The sequence below is a fragment of the Beta vulgaris genome, chromosome 8 (assembly GCF_026745355.1).
Source record: "Beta vulgaris subsp. vulgaris cultivar EL10 chromosome 8, EL10.2, whole genome shotgun sequence".
Classification (NCBI taxonomy): Eukaryota; Viridiplantae; Streptophyta; class Magnoliopsida; order Caryophyllales; family Amaranthaceae; genus Beta; species Beta vulgaris.
In genome coordinates, this window is record NC_079209.1 from 10,125,904 (window position 1) to 10,148,852 (window position 22,949).

Consider the following 22,949-nt stretch of genomic DNA (forward strand, 5'->3'; position numbering starts at 1 on the left):
AGCTTCCTTGTTAGCCTAGGGGAGCTTTCATCTCTCAAGTATTTAATCATCTTTTCAATCCATGTAGAAGTTTTGTCCAAGACGGGAGCTTGTTTGGCATTGATGCGAGGCTAGTCCCACATGATGGTCCTTAGGCTGAGCCTGTCTGCTTAGCTTGCCATTAGAGCGATGGTGTCAGCCTGTTGATTTCCTGATCGAGGTACATGTGAGATCTGAAACTCTTGTAGGCTCTTGTTGAGCATCTCCTTGGTTTTAGATCGATACATTGTCATGTTGTCCTCCTCAGACTCAAACACTCTCTCCTGAGACTTGACCGACTATCAGCTGTGAATTAGACCCAACTTAAACGGATTTGGCTCTCAAGGCAATACATATTTGCAGCCCATCATTGTTGGAAGCTAGAAAGTCAAACTTGATGGCATATTCTAACTTGTCACCCACAGGGGTATTATGACTAGCCTCGCTCCGCTCCTTGTTTTGGTTGAAGAGTCGTCGACTTGAAACCCCCAGGTTGCTAACTTCTCTTTTCAGTTGGTCCGGAAGTGCACTCCGAGATGATGTGTGCAAGGGTTTGAGCCTTAATTTCCCCTACGAGGTTCATACTCAAGACCGAAGTCGGCTAGTTGGTCAGCCCATCCGTCTTGCGGCTGGATTGATTGCGCTTTTCAATGATTTTGTTGAAGGGGTTGTCCGGTTAGGACCTTCATAGGATGTGCTTGAAAGTAGGGATTCAGCTTTCAACTTGCTATAATTGTGGCATAAACCGTCTTTTGAATCTGGCTATACTTGCTTTCGGCCCCTCAAAAAGCACTGCTAACGAAGTACACTGGATATAGGCCATCTTCTCGATCATCCACAAGTACGACACTTAGTGCATATTCGACACTGCCAGATAAACATACAACCTTTCCCCTAAGAGGGGAGAGATGATCTTGGAAAAGGTAGAAAGGTGTTGCTTGATCTATTGAAAGGCTTTTTCTTCTTTTTCACCCCAATCAGATTCTTTTCGTGTAATTGTGCAAAAAAAGGTAAGACTTTTCTCAGCTAACTGGGATAAGAAGCATCTGAGGGCCACTAGGCAGTCGTTGGACCTCTCGCACGTTCTTAGGGGACTTCATGTCTGTTGAGTCATGTAGTGTTTTGATGATTGCAAATAAATGATGATAATCTAACTAACATGTGTGTTTGAGATGTGCATATTACATTAACATAAAATAAGTCATGGAAGGCTATAAATATCACATCATGATAGACTTCCAACAAGTGAAGTTCCTAATATAGTTCCTATAAGGAACACACGGCGAGCTAGCATCGGTGCTTTCCTTCCGTGGAGCGGTTCCTAGATACATCCTAAGAGGAACATTGAATATGAAGTTGCGGAGCAGTTCCTGAGTGGAAGCAGGAAGATGGCGTTTCAGAGTTGAAACAAGAAGTTCCTAAGTAGGAACTATGAGTGCGAAGTTCATTTAAGGAACTAGCACAACGATGTTCCTGAGGTGGAGCTATCCGCATGCGGTTCTTGAGTTGGAGCAACATGGAAAATGAAGGCAGAAAATATGAGCTTATTTTCTAAGATTTATCTAAGTTTGTGGAAACGTGAAAGATAATGGAACAAGGTCAAAAGGAACTCATAACTTGTAAGGTCAAAAGGAACTCGTGGAACTTAGAGTCAAAAGATAAGTGCGCAAGCGGTTGAGATAAATAAGGAATATATATATCTAAAAGATATTATTTAAATTAAGAATAATATATCTTTAAGAACTAGTTTAGGAATAATATTCTAAAGTTGTTAGGAGTATCAAATTAATTAGATTGAGTCAAAGATCACGTAATCCATGCAGCAAAACCATTTGGTTAGTTTAACAAATTTTTCTTTGGTTGCTTCCAACGTCTGAGTGTGTTCCTAAGCAAAGGAACTGGTCACTGTTGGGAACAGCGAAAGATAAGAACAATGAAAAGTGCATCTGATGTAATAACTAATTATAACGTGATATGTTTTAAAGAGTTAGTGGTTAATTAGTTAATAAATATTTTTAAATAAAATACAAGGTAGTTAGAGTGTTTTTAGGAATTATTTTATTTGATAATTTTATTTAAAATATTATTGCACGAGTAAATGCTAGATTTTAGAACACAATATTAGTTGTTACACGCGTTCAAGATAAACGTGGAGTTAGTGGCAGATCATGTAGCTTGTTCCTCAAGCTAAGGAACAACATGAGTTAATGCTTTAAACCACTAACTCATGAGTAATTCCACGTTCATTATGAATGACTACTATAAATATACAAGTTCAATTAAGTTTCAAATTGTCTGTCTGGTGTCTTTCTATAATGTCTGACTTGTGTCATTCCATAAGGTATGTCTTAATAAATAATGTTATATTCCTTTACAGTTCTTCAGTTTCTATATACTAGAGTTTAATGGAACTTGGTGAAGAATTTGAGTAAATTCTTATATCAAGTTCGAGTTAGGAATTTGAGCAAGTTCTTGTTGTCTGAGGGTGAAGTCTATCTAAGGGTGAAGGGTTTGAGTAAACCTTTTGTAAAGAGTTGTGGAAACTCTTAAAAGACTTAGAGTTAAATCTAGAGTGTATAGTGGAGATTATGAGAGAGTTGGAGTTCCGGGTGAAACTTGCGTTTGTAATAGGTTGAAACAGAGGAGGTTTCCTATTATAGTGAAGATTTTTAAATCTTAAGGAGGTCATGAATTTCTTCTTGTATTGAGCCAAGAAATATCCACGTAAAAATCTATCTTGCACTTTCAGTTCCTTATTGCTTATATTTTAAATTCCTCATTATTTGAACAATAAATTACACACTACAATTCACCCCCCGTAGTGTTCCTAGTGAAATAACAATGTCTAACACTGCTTGTACTTTGGCTGGGTTGGCTTTGATTCCTCTTTCATCGACCAAAAAACTAAAGCACTTCCTCCATTTCACTTCGAAAACACATTTTTTTGGGGTTAAGCATCACTCGATTTCAACGGTAGACAAGATTCCCCTTAAGTCAACTGCATGGTCTGCTACTTGCTTACTCTTAACGATCATATTGTCGACATATACTTCAATGTTTCGGCCTAGCTGGCCTTGGAAAATCTTGTTTACTATATGCTTAAGTGACATTTTTTGCATACAATGATGGTAAATATTTGAGCGTAATTTTGTAAAAAAAAAAAAAAATTGTCATTTCTATGTCCAAGATAATGCAAACTTATTTTCAAATATCTACATATCATCTCAAAATTCCATTATCACTCATTATCATTTCAAACAAGTAATTTAGCAAGATGAACATTTACAAGGAAAACTAAAGCAATTATCAGGGATGGTAGAAGGTAGAAGGTAGAAGGTAGAAGGTAGAATGACTTTTTCCTTACAGAATTACACAAACTCGTTAATATTATTCATTACCACCTATCTAAAATCACGATCCATAAGAGACTGCATGGGTAAATTCGCATCAAAATTTCATCCTCTCAACAAAAAGTAAAACATAGGGTTGGTGATCAGCTGACTTTATTTGCATCATTTTAAGATTTCGCCTTTTATTTGATGTGTTAAAAATCAAAAAAAGAAAGCAACAAAAACATTTTACAAGAATTACAGCCCAAGGATGAGGAGCTAGCTCATGTGGTAGAGCACTCCCCTCTGATCCTTGAGATCAGGGGGTTCGATCCTTACCCCCAGCATTATGTTGGGGTATTTCCTTAGCATGCTTTGCACGCTTTACCAGTCAATGTGCTGGTAGTTCCTACAAGGCTAGTAACCTTGGTAGGGGTTAGCCCTTGGGCTGACTTAATTTCCCAATCAAAAATTAAAAAAAATAAAAAAACAAGAATTACAGCCCATTTTTACAATACATACTCTCCAGTCTCCACCAATTTTACCAACCACTTCAGAATTAAGATCTAGGAGGACTGGAGGAGAGGACGGGAAACAACGAAGCAGAGAAGAACAATTCCACCTACAACATCGTCTTATAAACCACTCCTAATTACACAAGAGAGCGCCATCAAAATCCTTTGATATGGGGTACATGTACATGGAATGGCGAAAATTCCAATATTCTAGTAATCTAGCTGATCCAAGGGGGAAAAAGCCACTACAAGTTAGAGAGACACTCTCAATATTGGTTCTCTAACCATTTTAATAACCTTAGAAGGTTATTTTTGCCTCCCCAATACAGTTTTCCAATTCCTCACTCATTTAAAATGGAGCACCTAGCTAGCCGAAATTCAGGATGTTCTTACACTATATTGCCTCTTTGAATCTCATATACATGTGCAGAATAGGAAAGTATGATTTTACTGACCATATTTTCTAAAGGATATATACCTCCTGGTTCTGAACAGTTGACGCCTCCAGGTTCTCAAAAAGTGGGTTTCCATATTTCATCCTCACTTTCCCCACAACGCTGGTGAACCTCATAGATCCTTTCATCAGACCGGCAAATACCACTGCAGGTCCAGTCGAATGAGGCCCCACAAACGTTGCCCGCCTGAGCTTTCCACTCACAATCTGTAGTGATAGAATAAGCATCATCAAAACAAAGCTAATGTCTGTATTAAAAAAAAAAAAAAGCTATATGGTGAAGGAAAATTCATGAGATAATCCCAACTAAGGTCCGTCTTCTTATAGTTATATTCCATAATAATCTCAAATTCCCAAGTATGAGGTGTCTTCTCAAACTGATCTCACGTCCAATAGAATTTCATGAAAAAGGTCAAATGATGATATGTCGAGCTTTAGTTAGCTAGGCAAAGGGGAGGGAACAAGGAAGAGGAAGGAAAAAAGTTGAGAACACAAAACAATAAATAATTAATTAAACAAGTTACTGGTAGTTTAGGATCCTTTTAAGAAGAACATACATAGGTGCATGATGCGCATCATGAATCCGAGTAAATGATCTAGGCATTGTGCATGACTTGAGACATAAGACTACTTATGACTCATAAATTATTATATTCCCTTTATTTATTACCTTATACTGGACAAGCTTCGAAGCGCTTTTAGTTGTCTAAAGGATAGACAAACCTCCCTCTCTCTCCACCACTTACTCCCTAAGGCGAAAATGTTGCAGAAAAAGGATTAATATGTATGAAGGATCCTACCTGGTGGGGTGCCACAACATAGTCCCTTGTCATCAACATGTGATACATCCAGACCAATTAGCCATGCTCCTAACGAAACATCTTCATTTGCATATTTGTGCAGCACGTGCCTAGCAAAGCATATACATTACCAACACAAATCATATTACTAGCCTCAAAAAGAGAAGTTTTTCTATTGATCTGTTCATTTCAGAGAAATTGATACAACTGCTCTTGACACAAATTTATCACAACCCAAAACAGCATATATAGCTAGCAGTTGCTGGGCAATAGCTATATAGGTAGCCAAATGACTTAAAATAAAGGACAGATTGAAAATATACAAAAAATTGCAGACTTACTGGTTAATGGCTATATAGGTTGCCAAATCATTTGAAATAGCATATAGCTGTCCCGTAGCATGCCGAAAATACTTGTTTCCCTCTCCACCAAATTTCCAATGCTCCGGTTCCTGGTATCTCACTCCTCTGTTCATTATTAGCAGGCATTTTAGGAGCTGTGTATCATTAATCCTTAAAGTTCATCAGAAAAGATGGAAGACTTGATTTACTTTTTAGCAAGGATCGGACCAGACTTCATGCAGCCTACATATACTCTAGGCTTCAAGCGGTGTCTGGATAGTGTCTTCCCTAGTGTTGCTGCACCGACGAAATTCAGTAAATATCAGCCTGATATTAGAAAAAAAGTACAGTATGTAGTGATATTGTGCAGTAAGAACTTGATTACTAGTAAAAATCTAGTTTCCGAAAAAAAATTGCCTTACTTGCAAAATAAGAATATATGAACGAGAAACTCCTTTACGCTAAGAGGATGACAAAGTTCCACAGCCTACTAAAACAATTAAAAAGATTTCTATAACTTATGAAAGGGAGACAATGAAGCCATCAAAACCAGCATTCACATCATTCACAGATGTATAATGTGATTAATGTCCATCATCACAATCCATATTGACAACAGTTTCTGCCTTCAGTTGATATAATCTCCTTATGTCTGTCTTGTAAAGCCTGTAATTTTTCAAAATCTGAAACTTCTGTGCCACACAATGCTTAGTTGCCAATATTTTTATACTTAGCTACTTAATCAGGTCTGAGTGAGATAGCCACTTGAACTCCACTCTTTTGTGATACATCAAAGACTACATGATATTTCAGTTCTTTGTCAAATTCTTGGAAAAGGACGACTGAGTAACTATTTCTACATTCCTGGATATCTGTGCTTAAAAAATTTATCCAATTCATAAATAGCATCAAGTGCCAAAACCACCATGACAGTAGGACACAGAATTTCTAATAGCAAGTGAAACCTCATAATTTCTGTTCCGGTACATCATGCTACATGATTGACCTCAGATTAGGGAGCTTCCTACAAAATGATTTGCTTCAATGAACTTTCAAATCGTTGCAACAGCAAATCCGAAAGAGTGAAGGTGATAAAGAAACTCCTTTACCTAGATTAACATGAACATCGTCATCAACTTTTACATAAAAGTCTGCATCCCACAAACTAACAGCAGTGGCAAAGTATGCCTTAGTCTTTGCTGACAGTTCCAGATAGCCCTCTACATGTTCCTGCTTAGATTATGAATATGTACAGTTATATAGCTGATAGACTTTAGTTTTTTTTTCCGCTAAGATCAAAAAGGAAAAGGAGCACACCAATCTCAAAAAGTCTCCATGTTTCTTTTCTTCTGCTTCGATAGACTTGTCAAGAATGCCACCAGAAGTTGAGCTGGAGACAAAAGGATGTTTAGAAGTTACAAATTTGTATGCCTGTTCTATATTAAACATGATATCTTGTAAATATCTATTTTATCTCTGGAGAAAGAAAGAAGAAAAAGGTAAAGGCAGGTGAGCATCACATTATGAATACGTTAAGAACTTTGTGTTGTGATAGAGCTAAGTGCAAATAACACACTTGATGCACACATCTTCATAGAAACTAATAGCCATGGTTGTGAAGTGAATGCATTTATGTCAAGGAGTATCCGAATTAAAATTCATGCTTTGGAACAACACAACCTAAAATAAGAAACCAGTACCTGTGGCCAATAACAAATCTTATAACAATGCCTTTTTCTTCTTCTAACTTCTTTCTTTTATCACCTGTATTTCAACCAAAAGGACCACATATAGATGTTGACATGCACACTTTAAAAAAAAAGCAGAAATTGTAAAAATTGAACCAGAAAATTATTGTATGCACCTTGTGGCATCCAAGTCCCACGAACTGAATCTCTTCGTTTCCGGCTATTGAAAGCAGTGTTTATCCCAATGACCATTAGATATTTCCGTTTAGTAGTTGACTCCACAATCTTTAGGCTTTCTGCTAAAGGAGATCCATTCATTATTGATTCCTGTGCTGCCCTGGCAGCAGCTAATTCTGCCTCCAGTTTTGAAATTGTTTTCTCCAATGACCTGTATTAGACAGAGACTCAAAGTTATCCAGCAGATAGGTTCAGGCACCAGTGAAGAGAGAAATCACCAGTGTTTGAGTAATAAATTGTTTTTCAAGCACCAGGAAAGCTTACTGAGCATTGTTATCTTTCATAGAGAATTCGCTAGGAACGTGATTAGATTCATGCCGTATAACCTTCAAAATTAGATGAGAAATACGGTTACCAGTGTAGCTATGTAGGTATTGTTTCACTTTAGAGTTACTTAGATAATACACAGGAAATACTCCACTTGGAAGAAAAAAAACAATTGTTACTTGAACTTGACAAATGTATTATGTAAATACGGGAATGAGTCTTGTTAGGTTTACTGGCTCGACAAGTCCAACACTGGAGTGGGCTTGAGGACACGTGATGGGTCTCGGACACTCGGCTGGGGTATAAAGAAGCTATAAATTGAAGGCGAAGAGAAAGGGCAGAAAAGTGAAACTCGGGACCAGATGATCATGTGGTTTAAATCGAGAAAATAGGACTTACACATGGGCATGTGGTGTAATCCCTTAGCACATCAAAACCTATACCGTGCACCCGGGTGTACAATACACCCAAGACTGTTTTTTTATCATTCCTAATTTGTGGCTCATTTGGAGCTTTACACATGAGCAATAAGCAAATAAATAGCCTTGAGTGTACAATACACTTGTTATATTCTATAAATTGCAAAGATTAATATACGACTATGTTTTCATGTCCTGAAAAGTAATTCCGTGTATTGTAGTTCGACTTAGTTGTACTTTCCTTTTTCTTGTTTGTTCAGAATTCTTGGATGTTTTACTAAGAGAAAGCTGTTGCTCGGATTAGAAATACTTTGGTGATATTCTTGGATATTTTACTAAGTTCTAGCTTTCATGTGGGTTTTCCAGGGAAAATGTTTTTGCATTGTCTTTAATTTCCCTACCTTATATTTTTTTCATATATTTGGTCTTGTTTGTGCTTTCGGTAGTCTGCTACGAACTGGCATAGCTGGGTAAAACTAAAAGGAAAGAGATTGATAAGATTATACTTCCTCAGTTTCTTTTACTTGCAAAACTGAACTATGGTACAAGAATTTAGGAGAGGAGGGAGATGGACAAAGATCAAAAAAAGAACCACCTCTCATGTGCCAGGAGTGAAAGAGAAGATATATACTGCCAAAAATGTCGATGTTGCAAGTAATATACAACTTTCTAAAACGGAAAACATTGCATGTAATAAAAAACGGAAAAAGTAATTAATTAGTTTACGGAAAACAGCAACAATTGATGATGTTGTATTCACTATTTTGATGATGACAAATATTTATCTTAGCTTAATTTAGTTTCTTTTGTTTTGTTAGTTTTGTTAGAATTAATTATTTGCGTAATTTAGGTTTATTATTTTATCTCACAATTAGCTTGTTTAAATAACTTATGGAGAATTGATTATTTAAACTAATTGTGTTATGACTGATCTTTACATGATTATATTATGGAGTTTAATTTTTGAAAAAATAGAATCCATAATATTATTGGAAGTTAGTTATGTATGGGCAGCAGAAGCAAATAACGACGCAATCTGATTTGAAGCAAACGGCTAACTTCCAGCGCTAAAAAGGAGGGTTGTTGAAGTAGTTCCTAGATTTTAGGAACCACAACAACCTATCTATCTTGATGCGCGAGATCATGGCTGAAGATGTGGAAGTGGTTAAGCACAACTTCTAACGGCTACATAGTGGATGAAGTGCAGCAAAATTTTAGCTCCCACTATGTACGTGTGAAGAAGATCATGGGGCAATCAGCTATCTACATATAATTGTGATTTAACGAACTTAAAGATTATGCTTTCAGTTTTTTCATGTAATATTATTCAAAGAAAGTATATTCGTTTTCTACTCTTCTTTCATTGTCAATCATTGTAATAGAGATTGGGTTGAGAGAAACAAAAATCTGTAATCACTTGAGAGAAAAAAGAGAAAGAGAAAGAAAAGAGAAAAAGAGAAGACTTCCAGCAAAGTCAAGAGAGAAAGTCACTTGTTTAGGGGGACTGGGAACAAGTTCCTAGAGGAACTGAGAGGGTCCAATATTAGGTTGTACAAAAGAGAGTCTTTTGGCCTAGTATATTGAAGAGAATTGAGTCAAAATCACTCGTGGTCAAGGTGTTTCTTCCTATTGGGCCTAGGAAGTTTTCCTTGTAAAAATTTCCGTGTGCTTATTTCTTTAAAGTTTATGTACTTGTCTCTTTCTTAGTTAAAGTTTGTTTTATTTCCGCAAAAAGATTGAAAATCTTCCCCAACTACAATTCACCCCCCTCTTGTAGTTGATCTAGTGTTTGTACTCGACTAACAGATGATAATATAGAGAGGCTTGTTCTCTGCCAAATTCCAAAAGAATCTTCGAATGATATTCATCATGATTTCCTATCTCTGATCTTCTCTATTTTCACATTTATATTTTAATTAACTCCCTTTTTCTTCTTCAAGCTATGGATAACTAATTCGTAAAGCTACTATCCGAAGCGCCCCTCCCAATTATATAGTTCATTGCATAGTTCTTGGTCCTTAGAAGTGTTACGGTAGTTCATCAAGAAGAAAAAGTAGGTAATAGATTTGAAAGTGGTTCAGCAATAATAGGTCGCATATGAAAGCTAATATGTCCCCCAATTTTTAGCAAACCGAGATAATGACTTGGAGCAACATCTTATAGCATCAAAGGCATGCATTTGCAAGTATAATTGCAATAAGCTAAACTATACTACATCTGTAGAACCAAGCCTAAGACACACAAGAAAGAGCATACTCGATCAAATTATCATGCAGAAGCCAAGTATGACATACTGAACTTTTCAGCAAACCAGCAGGACCAAGGGCAAGTCTCTAGGAAATGGCCAGTGAAACAGGCACAAGGTCTAGATTTCCAGTCACAGAGCTAAAATAATAGCAAAGCTCTATCAACTAAGCAACCATTTCACTCATTTATAATTTCACCCATATATTGGGGTTGGAAGATGCTACTTGCATCCCCAAAAGATCTCTTGTTACCTAAGATAAATAAAAGAAATCTAGAAAAATCCCATTTCCATGTGCAGTTTGTTCCTCGCTTTCTCTTACTACTACTATTCCTTTCCGTTACATTAACCCTTTCTCTCTCACAATTTAATATCTTCTCTGACTAGTTTTGGTCTCTCTATCGATTGTCAATTTGTTTTTACTCGTTCTTAACCACTTCTTTTAACTCCGTGCCAAAAGCTAAAATGAAGAGTGAAGACCTTTTGGGGACAAAGCGATTAATTTTCTAAGGGGACAGGCACCTGTTTCTGCTCTTGTATCAACGATATGCTTTCACCTCTGTTTCTTCTTGTACTCACTGAATCTTTACCTTCAGGCTCAATCCACATCCTGAGACACGAGCAATGTTATGAAGGAACATAGATCATTTGAAGTCAACTCAACATAAACTTAAAACAACCACCTTGCCAGAGTAGCTGAGAATAAAACAAGAGTTAAATGCCAGCACGACAAAAACAATTAAACAAATATGTAGATTATTGTTGACTTGCTAGTTTATACTTTTTCATAATCATTAACCAACAAATGCATTTGCTTCAACAACTGAAACTAGTTCATAACTTTATATTATGGCAATAACACTACAAGTATAATTTATCTGACCTCGAATTCATGTATAACCATTCTCCCCATGTCAAATGTGGGTTTATCACAAAGAACCTTGTACTGTTTTAGGGTGTACATCCAACAAACCCCATCTCGTAGAAGCCTCAAGATTTTTTTTTCATCAAGGCATTGTTGTTGCCGTAGTGTTTCCCCCCTCTAAAGTTTCCTCATCAATAATAGAACTATAGAAAATTATTAACAGCATTGGAACTTGATTGGACTATTGTCTATTGATCAACAAAATTGATCAGAACAAAATCAAGTGAGAAATTTTTTCTTCCCATATCTGGGGTTGGTGAGATACTGAGATCTGTAGTATTAGTAACATACAGTTATGCGTTGGGTATAGGAAAGGAAGAATATCAGAAGTACATTAAAATTGATTAAGCTTGGAGAGAAAGCAAGTGAGTAGCTCTACAAATATATAAGATTAGTAAGAGGAAGAGGCATGAAGGAAATTATTGAGAGTTCATTCGTGTTAGAGTTGGGAGTGAGTCCAAGTCACTCGAATGATTGGCAACTATTCTCATATTCTGTATGTCCACTCTTATCAATGAAAAGCATCAACTTCTTCCCTATCTGCCCAGATTTTCAGTTCACAACACACTCCTCCTCATAGACTTTCAACTATAGATCCCATCCACAAAATGTTCAAATCCAAAAAGGCCAACCTATATCGTGCCGTCAGATTCTACTCCAATTAATAGAAAACTAGCAATCAGCACTCCAGCACTCAGACACTCCTTGCCATCTGATACAAGAAACTCAAGCATGTTTGAGACACCTAATTACTAAAGGTTAGCAAAAGATGTCATTGCTATTACTTCTCCACAGTAACCTAACTTCCCATAAAGTGATAGCTTCCAGGTCTTCAAAGTTGAAACACCTATCAAACACCTATTATGAAGACTTCTTATGGTGACAATGCCCATTAGAAGAAAGGGAGTAATGCATTTTACAATGTAAGTTGACCTCTAACTCAAGTACTGACACACATGACAGGCCATCTTAATAGCTGTCCTAATTACTAGGCAACTTAAACTCCTTATACCAGCAAAGAAGAACCAGAATTGCCAGGGCATGTTTTCTTCTCACTAGCAGCATGTTTGATATGAGAGTTCTAATTGATGGAAACAGAAAAAAGAATTTATTTCCGTTAAATGTTGCTTGGTACGAGGGCTGGGATAATATTATCCATTTCGTCAGGATAACTATTTTTACCCAACTATCACCCCTATCAAGTATCAACCCTATGGTACATCTTATTTGCCCTCCTTAATCCAACACTTGTGTGTACTTCCCACAGTGGAAAAACACCCAAACAAAGGTTACAGTGTTATTTTTACGATTTCACCTTTCTATTTGATTTTGATTTCATTCCCTTTCAGTTCCATGAGTTGAACCTGTAAGTCCTATTGACTATCAATCATAGAATAATAGCAAACAAATATAGAATATCAAATAAGAAAGCAGAAAAATCACACCAGAAACTTTTTACGTGGAAACCCAAGAACTGGGAGAAAAACCACGAATATGCACTAGGAATCGATGAATATTCAAGAAAGATTACAAAAAGTGCTCAAGATCTCTCTCTATAGCCTTTTCTCTCTCTAAATGTGTTTTAATGATGAAGAATACCTTAATCCCGTAATTAGGGCACCTATTTATACCCCTACTAAGTAAACGCGTTTCCGAAACTCAAACCCGCATCAAAACAGCCCCACCCGATCAGGTCGGGCGAGCCCGCCCGATCGGGCGACTTTACGCCAATGTTGAATTCGCTCTCGGGCCCGATCGGGCGTGAAGGCCCGATGTCATCGGGCGAGCCACTGCTTCACTTCTGCATCTGCATTGCTGCGAACCCGATCGGGCGAGGACGCCCGACTCGTAGTTCGGTCCTCCGCCCGATCGGGCGAGATGGCCCAAAGCCATCGGGCGAAGCCTCGTAATCTCCCAAACAACTCAGCATTCATGTTCGGTTGCGGGCCCGATCGGGCACCCTTGCCCGACCCGATCGGGCGACTACCCCTTTACTTCGTTTGACGCATTTCTTCTTCTACGCAACCAATCTCCACACTCATACACCCCATGAGCTTCATATAAGTCATATACCCAACAATCTCCCACTTAGAGATAGGTGTAAGTGAAGAAAATACCATACCTTCATCATCTTTTCATTCATCTCAACTCCTAATACACCATCTTCGCCATCAATCAACGAAGACCAACTAAGGTTCTGCACAACCTTAGTTTATCACAACTCACACTCTTAATAAGCATATCTGCTGGATTCTTAGCACCCAACACTTTCTCCAGACTCAACTCATTCTCCTCCACTAAACTCCTGATATAGTGAAAACGCCTACGAATGTGTTTAGTCCTACAATGATACATGGGATTCTTAGCCAAATGCACTGCACTTTGACTATCACTATAAAGTATCACTTGTCCTGTTTAATGCCCATCTCCTCAAGAAAACCAATCAACCATACCATCTCCTTACCTGCCTCCGACATAGCCACATACTCAACTCTGTAGTAGACAAAGAGATACACTTCTGTAACTTAGACATCCAACTCACTGCAGTACCCCCACAGTAGAGACATATCCTGAAGTGCTTTTGCTTGTATCGATATCTCCACTGAGATCAGCATCAACATAACCCTCTAGCTTTACTCCTTTCTGCCAGAAACAAAGCCCCATACTTGAAGTACCCTTCAAATACCTTAGTAACCACTTTACAGCCTCCCAATGTTTCTCACCTGGATTTGAAACAAACCTACTAACAACTCCCACTGCAAAAGCAATGTCAGGTCGTGTGCACACCATGGCATACATCAAGCTTCCAACAGCTGAAGCATAGGGAACAGTGGCCATCCGCTCCTTTTCTGCTTCTGTAGTTGGTGAATGCTCCCTTGTCAATTTGAGATCACTAGTAAGTGGTGAATTTCTTGGTTTAGCATCACCTGCATCAAACCTCTTCAGCACCTTAAGAATATAATCCTCCTGAGACAACTTCAACATACCAGTAGACTTGTCCCTGAAAATCTTCATGCCTAAGATTTGTGTAGATTAACCTAAGTCCTTCATCTCAAATACTTGTGACAGCTTTCCTTTCACTCCATTTATCACATCCATACTAGTACCAGCAATCAGCATATCATCAACATACAGAAGTAAATAAACATAGTCATTTTCATACCTCTGAAAGTAACAACAATGATCACTATCAGCTCTCTTGAACCCACTGCTACACATGAATGTGTCAAACTTTATGTACCACTGCCTAGGAGCCTGCTTCAGTCCATATAAGCTCCTCTTGAGCTTGCACACCAAGTTCTCCTTTCCTTGAACTTGAAAACCATCTGGTTGCTTATGTAAATCTTCCTCCAGATCACCATGTAGAAACGCAGTCTTTACATCCATCTGTTCTAAGAACAAATTTTCAGCAGCAACAATAGCCAACAAGATACGAATAGTAGTTAACTTCACAACAGGAGCAAATATTTCATTATAATCTATACCCTCCTTTTGTAGGAACCCCTTTACTACTAGTCTCGCCTTATACCTGACACTTCCATCAGGCTCTTTCTTCAGTCTGAAGATCCACTTGTTGCTAAGTGCTCTCATACCTTTAGGTAATGCAGACAACTCCCATGTCTGATTCTTTTCCAGGGATTTCATCTCATCTTTCATGGCTAACTCCCACTTAGATGAATCTGTCGAATTTATTGCTTCCTTGTATGATTCTGGTTCACCTGCATCAGTTAGTAACAAATAATACATAGAAGGTGAATATCGAACAGGTGTTTTGGACACCCTTGCGGATTTTCTCAAGTCAACTTGAGAGACAATTCTTCCTGTACTAGAATTGGAGCCTCTTGGTTGTATGACAATTGTATCCTCTGAATTTCCAGGCTGTGAGATATCTGACTCCTCAGAATCAGACCCTGCAGGAGTGTGAACTTCATCTCTATGTTGCTCACCCAATTCTGGAACAATGACATCCCTAACATCAATGCCACCTATCTCCACAATCTCCTTCTCCTGAACTCCCACTACTTCAGTAATCTCAGACTTGTCACCAAATACATCCTTATACAGTTTAGTCTCATCAAATGTGACATCACAGTGTCTCAAAATCTTCCTACCTTTTGGTTCCCAACATCGATATCCATACTTCTCAGAACCATACCCAATAAAATAACATTTAACGGCTTTTGGGTCTAACTTGTCACGTTTTCAGATTAAACATATGCAACATAACCAAATAGTTTAAGAAAAGTAAGATTTACCTCCTTTCCACTCCAAACCTCTTCTGGCAATTTGAACTCCAAAGGTACGGATGGTCCTCTGTTGATCAAATAAGCTGTTGTGCTAACTGAATCTGCCCAGAACGTCTTAGGTAGCCCTGCATGCAACCTCATACATCTAGCCCTCTCAGTCAGTGTCCTGTTCATCCTCTCTGCAACTCCATTCTGTCGAGGTTTCCCTGGAACTGTCCTCTTCAGAATTATGCCGTTCTCCTTACAGAGTTTTGTGTACTCTGTCAACTCATACTCACCTCCATTATCAGACTTAATGCACTTAATCTTCCTACCAGTCTGATTTTCGACCTCAGCTTTCCACTTCTTGAAAGTTTCATGAAGTTCAGATTTCTTCTTCATGAAGTAGACCCACACTTTCCTGCTGTAGTCATCAATGAAAGTAACAAAATACCGTGAGCCTCCAAGGGATCTGACTGGTGAGGGACCCCACAAGTCAGTGTGCACCAATTCTAGCTTCTCAGTTTTCAACTCCTTCTTGGCTTTTGTGAAAGTCACCTTTTTCTGCTTGCCATAACACAACTCTCACAAAATTCCATGTCAACTGATTTCAACCCTGACAACTTGCCACTTGAAGCTAAAATCTTCATCCCCTTCTCACCCATATGACCAAGTCTAGTATGCCATAACTTGGTCTCATCTACCGTAGCTGCACCAATCATGTTGTACACCCTGCAATAGTGTATAAGGTTCCCATCTTAGTACCTCTAGCCAAAATCATGGAACCTTTGGAAATCTTCCACTTTCCCTCACAGAACACAGTTTTGTAGCCACATGAGTCCAGTTGACTCACAGAAATCAGATTCTTTGCTAGGCCTGGAATGTACCTAACATCATGCAGTTTTAAAGTTCCTCCATTCGTAGTCCTGACAATCACATCTCCCTTCCCCATTATATCCAAGGTCTTATCATCAGCAAGATGGACCTTTCCTAACTTCTTTGCCTTGAAGTCCTGAAATAGCTCCTCATAGGTGAAGAATGAAATGATGCCCCCGAATCTAGGATCCACGACTCTATAGAACTATCAACACTCAAAACCAGAGCATCCTCAATCTCATTCGATGCAGAAAATATCGATGAGTTATCACTATCCTCCTGTCTCTCATTATGATCAGATTTTCCACCCTTCTTCTTGGGATGTGGACAATCCCTCTTTGGATGACCCTTCTCACCACAATTCCAACAGGTAAAATTTGTTCTGCCCTTAGACTTACTTCGCCCCCTTGATTTTGATCTCCCTTGTGAATTCTTCCCTTTTCCCTTTTATTTTCCCCTCCCTCTACCCTCTACACTGTATGCTCCAGATGATTCTCCACTCTCTTTCCTTCGAATGCTCTCACTCAAAATAAGATCACGGACAACATCATAAACCAATTTCTCTTTACCAGAGGAATTACTCACAGCAGTAACAACAGTTTCCCAAGCAGTAGGTAAAGAGGACAACAAAATTAAAGCTTTCACTTCATCCTCAAAAGCAATATTAACAGACGATAACTGACTTATTATAGAATTAAATTCATTAATATGTTCAGCAGCAGAACTACCATTATTCATCTCTAAATCAAATAAACGGCGCATCAGATATACCTTATTCATAGCCGAGGGCTTCTCATACATATCTGACAGAGCTTTGATCAGTCCAGCCGTTGTTTTGATGTCATTGACATTGAAACCCACAGTCCGAGCCAATGTCAATCTCACCACCGCTAGCGCCTGCCTATCCAGTACCTTCCATTTAGCCTCTTCCATGTCAGCAAGCTTATCAGTCAAAGATTGATACAGATTTTTCTGATATAAGATGTCCTCTATCTGCATCTTCCAATATCCAAAATCTGTCCCATCAAACTTCTCAATTCTAATCTTTGAATCCTCCATTGTTAATTATTCTAGATCTAGACAATAATCAAACCTAGCTTTGATACCACTTGTAAGTCCTATTGACTATCAATCGTAGAATAATAGCAAACAAATATAGAATATCAAATAAGAAAGCAGGAAAATCACACCAGAAACTTTTTACGTGGAAACCCAAGAACTGGGAGAAAAACCACGAATATGCACTAGGAATCGATGAATATTCAAGAAAGATTACAAAAAGTGCTCAAGATCTCTCTCTATAGCCTTTTCTCTCTCTAAATGTGTTTTAATGATGAAGAATACCTTAATCCCGTAATTAGGGCACCTATTTATACCCCTACTAAGTAAACGCGTTTCCGGAACTCAAACCCGCGTCAAAACAGCCCCGCCCGATCAGGTCGGGCGAGCCCGCCCGATCGGGCGACTTTACGCCAATGTTGAATTCGCTCCCGAGCCCGATCGGGCGTGAAGGCCCGATGTCATCGGGCGAGCCACTGCTTCACTTCTGCATCTGCATTGCTGCGGGCCCAATCGGGCGAGGACGCCCGACTCGTAGTTCGGTCCTCCGCCCGATCGGGAGAGATGGCCCAAAGCCATCGGGCGAAGCCTCGTAATCTCCCAAACAACTCAGCATTCATGTTCGTTGCGGGCCCGATCGGGCACCCTTGCCCGACCCGATCGGGCGACTACCCTTTACTTCGTTTGACGCATTTCTTCTTCTACGCAACCAATCTCCACACTCATACACCCCATGAGCTTCATATAAGTCATATACCCAACAAAACCAAACATGCACTAGGTGTGTACTGCTAGCTTTCAAGCTATGGGAAAGATATCATAGAGAAAGGATATATCAATGTCACTTGCAGTCCCACAATAAGCACATTGATCTTACAATTTCATTGTTACACATTATAATGGTCAAGTGGAGCCATCCGAACAGTGAATATTACCAAGCAAGAAACCCCCTTGCAACCTCAAAGAGTCCACCAATCACTCAATAGTCAATAGCCACACCACCCTCCCTCTGTCCCGCACACGACAACCCTACAGCGCATTGCTATAGCCCACATCTGTCAAACACTCCTCTAAGGCCCAAAATATGCTTTACATAGTGATCTGCCTCCCTGAACTGCTCCATTGATAGTTTCTCCAAGTATTAGAAAATAAACATCACTTTGTAGAACAGAGTGAATATTAGCTAATCCTAAGTTTTTAATTTTGGAATTCCAATAGTCCCCTAAAACCTAACATATAATAATAAGGCAGATGCAGTTAATCTACTTACTGTTGGTGCTGATGTTCTGCTTTGTGATTACACAGTAGACACAATTAACTAGTAATGAAGCAATTTCTACAGCATTGATCTCTGCTTAGACCACAGCATTGATCTCTGCTTAGACCACAACAAAATTCCCAATTTCTGCATCAAAATCTTATTTGTTGCACTTCTAACAACACAATAACTTTACACATTCTGACATTAATATTCCAGATTTCAAATTAAAAAAAAAAAATAAAATAAACCCAATAATGTATGATTACAGAAAGCCAGAAACCCCTATCTAAATTAAATCTCAGAATATCCCTTTTCCCACTTAAACTCCTCAAAACTAAAGCTTGCCCACTTGATAAAATTCACAATAAATCAATTTTAGGAGCTATTACAAAATAACAAGCATCTGGGAAAAAAATTGCTGGAAAAATACAAATAAAGAAACAAAATTACCTTTCTGTAAAGAACATTCCAGCACAAAAGCTACCAATGCATAGCAAGATTACAAATTTCCGAGGTAAGAAATTTTTTGAAGATGGTTCATTTCCTCCTAACCCAGCTCTGCTTTTCACCGACATTTTTGTTGTTGGTTTTCTCTAACTAAGCTCATTTACAGGGACAAAGACTGAAACTTTGGTGAAAATTTGTGATTTTTTTTGGCATTAGTATAGTACTAGTATATGCCTATGGGAGTCAAAACCGATTGTCTACCAAATAAATTGGTGCTCTGGTGTTGTCTGTCTGTCTCTCAACTCATAAAGCATGACCAAATAGAGTATTATTGATTTACTTCCACTTGTAATTAGTTTTATTATATGGATTACTAGTTTATTTCACCCAAAAACAAAATATTAAAAATTGATAATGACTGCAAAAGGTACATTCTAAATCTAATCCAAATAAAGAGGTAATGAAACCCCACCATCAACACCAACCACAGTGCACAACATGACAACAGTGCAACTTGGTTGATTTTACATAATTAGTTTAGATGAAGCTCTTCTTTCAAAAAAAAAAAAAAAAAGAGTTTAGATGAAGCTCTCACAATCTAGCTTTTACTAATTCATATTTAGATGGTGCATAGGTTTATGCATTTTTTTTCATAACTTTCAAATAAGGGTAATGTTATGTGTAGTTTTTAGAGTGAGTCCATTGGATGATCTACAAACTAGATCATGAGGAAAGAAGGAGAAAAATATTATAAAGAATTAGGAGAGAGAAAAAAAGAGAAGAGAGAGGAGGATGATCAGATCATTATAATAACCTGATCATTGTTGGATCATAGTTAAAGCTCATGAAAGAGAATAATTGGTAGGTCCCATGTATGGTGAGTTGGCAACAATCTAATGGCATTAAAAAAAACCAATCCAATGGTTAAAAAGTTCAAAATTGTAGATCATCCATTGTGGGTAAAAAAAAAGCATAAAACTAATGATAAATCATAAGTGAAGTGGAAGAGAGAGAAAATATTAAAATAATTGATGATCCAAATTTTTGGATCAACCATTGTGTATGCTCTTAGGGCTACATAAGCATTAAATATAATTCTTTAAATGGAAACCGTTTAAGAATTCAAGACACATTTTCACATCACATCAATTGAGGTAATAAATGCTTGATTTAATATTTTATTTCCATTTTAAGCACCTTATACATAACCCTAAGGGCTACGTATATCATTTTCCTTTTAAAAAATAAAGGTGTTTTGGAATATTATTTCTACAACATTATCGAAAAAATCATTGAGAAGTGAAATAATTTTACAAACATGGGATGAAGTACTTCTTTTTAGTTTCTCCTTGCACTCATATGATTTTCTATGTGAAATTCTTTTGAAATAATGTGCTTTTTTAATAAACTCCCTAAGAGTATGTACAATAGGGCTTTTCAATTAGCTCTCCAGAAAGAAAGAAGATGGAAAGTCACCTCTTACCCAATAATGAGGCTCTTGGGTGTGTCTTGGGTGTCTCTCCATGGAGACACTTTGCAAAGTGACTCTTGGAAAAGATACCATTTGGGTTGATGGAGAGATGGCTCTCCAATGTGTGGGACCCACCTCTTATTGCAATTACTTAAATTCTATTTTCTTCATGCAACCATTTAATGATCTTTTTTATAAAAATTAAAAGAAAGACGGTAATAATTACTATGCTAACAACAATAATTTTCCTTCATCTATAAAATGAGCCTAATATTGAATATTTTACTATCTTTTTCATATTCCACCCATTTTTAATTTTTTTAAGTGTTGAGGAAAAAAATAAATACCAAATTTATAAAATTAAATATTAGCACTCATAATTAATATTGTTTTTTAAAAATTCTACATTGCATAAATTATGAAAAAGGTTAATTTGTAATTATATTTAATTTACATGAATAACTTTATTTATATAACTTTGATCATAATATGAAATGAGGTTCATTTATTGACATGGGGACCACAAAACAATGAAAAGTTGAATAGAGAGCTCTTTAAAGAGTTTTATTGTTGTTGGGTGTTTTTAGACATGACTCTTGAGAGTAGCTTGAAGAGAGAGAATAGGAGAGAGAGTGTGGAGAGCTAGTTGGAGGGATACCAACCATTGTATATGCTCTTAAGAGTATGTACAATGGGGCTCTCCAACTAGCTCTCCAAGGAGAGAGAAAATGGAGAGCCACCTCTTACCCAACAATGGGGCTCTTGGGTGTGTCTTGGGTGTCTCTCCATGGAGACACTTTGCCAATGGGCTCTTGGGGGAGATACCATTTGAGTTGATGGAGAGATGGCTCTCCAATGTGTGGGACCCACTTTTTATTGTAATTACTTCAATTCTTTTTTCTTCATGCAACCATTTAATGATCTTTTCTATAAAAAGATAAAAAAAGATGGTAATAATTATTATGCCAACAAGTATAATTTTCCTTTATCTATAAAATGAGCCTAATATTGGATATTTAAAAATTAGTTTTTCATGTTGTAGGTTAATTCTTCATTCCATGCCAAATTTATGAAAATTAAATATTACTCCCTCCGTCTTTTTTTATTTGCTACAAGCACTTTTTCACAAAGACCAAGGAGGGAGTGGGGACCATTGACATAAATGGAATTAACAAAAAAGCAAATAGGTAAATTGTGGGACCTATGTATTATATATGGAAACATTTACAAAATCAAGAAGGGAGTGATGGCAAATTTGTAAATAAAGTGTGGGACCTATGTACTATATATGGAAATGTTTGCAAATGTAGCAAATAAATTGAAACACCCCTAAATGGCAAAATGTAGCAAATAAAAAAAGACGGAGGGAGTAGCACTCATAATTATATTGTTTTTTAAAAATTCTACTTTGCTTAAATTATGAAAAAGATTAATTTGTAATTATATTTAATTTACATGAATAACTTAATTTATATAACTTTGATCATAATATGAAATGAGGTTCATTTATTGTCATGGCGACCACAAAATAATGAAAAGTTGAATGGAGAGCTCTTTAAAGGGTTTTATTGTTGTTGGGTGTTTTTAGACATGGCTCTTGAGAGTAGCTTGAAGAGAGAGAATAGGAGAGAGAGTGTGGAGAGCTAGTTAAAGGGACTACTTCAATAAATCAGAGTGAGCATCGAAAACAACAAACAATGGAAATTCATCGTCTCAATTAGGGGTATACAGTTTCGGGCTGGACCGGAAAGAAAGAGACCGGATTGGACCGGTGACTGCCGCTCCAGTCCCAGGTTCTCAAAATTTTGGAATTCGGTTTTTCGGTCCATAACGGAAAACCTAATTAGTTTAAATTTTTTTTTTATAATTATTATCTTTATACAAATGTTTCATTAAACTTTCAATCAACTTATATTAAACCCAAGCTAGTTGGAGAGACACCAACCATTGTATATGCTCTTAAAGGGACTACTTCAATAAATCAGAGTGAGCATCGAAAACAACAAACAATGGAAATTCATCGTCTCAATTAGGGGTATACAGTTTCGGGCTGGACCGGAAAGAAAGGGACCGGTAACTGCCGCTCCAGTCCCAGGTTCTCAAAATTTTGGAATCCGATTTTTCGGTCCATAACGGAAAACTCAATTAGTTTAAAAAAAATATTTTTTAATTATTATCTTTATACAAATGTTTCATTAAATTTTCAATCAACTTATATTAAATTATGATATTATATTAAGAATTTTAATATGAAACTATCAAAAAAAGTGGTTAAAACAGTTCGTGACTTAATATTAGGAAGAAGAACAAGATTATACTCCTATAAGAGAAGGAAAAAAAAAACAACTCTCAAAGAAAACAAAAATTTGCA

General features: G+C 37.3%; 1 protein-coding gene across 4 annotated transcripts; it reads right to left on the reverse strand.

The window, feature by feature from the left end:
• Positions 1-3,812: 3,812 nt before the first annotated feature.
• On the reverse strand, positions 3,813-19,658 carry LOC104900989 (probable beta-1,3-galactosyltransferase 3). Of its 4 annotated transcripts, none has more exons than XM_057391103.1 (12): positions 19,111-19,658; positions 17,112-17,333; positions 10,836-10,923; positions 7,647-7,708; positions 7,322-7,533; positions 7,158-7,221; positions 6,775-6,847; positions 6,567-6,687; positions 5,667-5,754; positions 5,458-5,583; positions 5,117-5,226; positions 3,813-4,523 (listed from the first exon to the last, which is right to left on the reverse strand). In XM_057391103.1, exons 3-12 carry the CDS (start codon positions 10,920-10,922, stop codon positions 4,375-4,377), a joined length of 1,092 nt encoding a protein of 363 aa, XP_057247086.1. In that variant the 5' UTR covers position 10,923; positions 17,112-17,333; positions 19,111-19,658; the 3' UTR covers positions 3,813-4,374. The 4 variants fall into 4 exon arrangements, with proteins under 4 accessions (XP_057247086.1, XP_048490631.1, XP_010686831.1 ...); XM_048634674.2 differs by having other exon boundaries at positions 17,112-17,252; positions 19,111-19,246; XM_010688529.4 differs by lacking the exon at positions 17,112-17,333.
• Between the last annotated feature and the right edge of the window lie 3,291 nt (positions 19,659-22,949).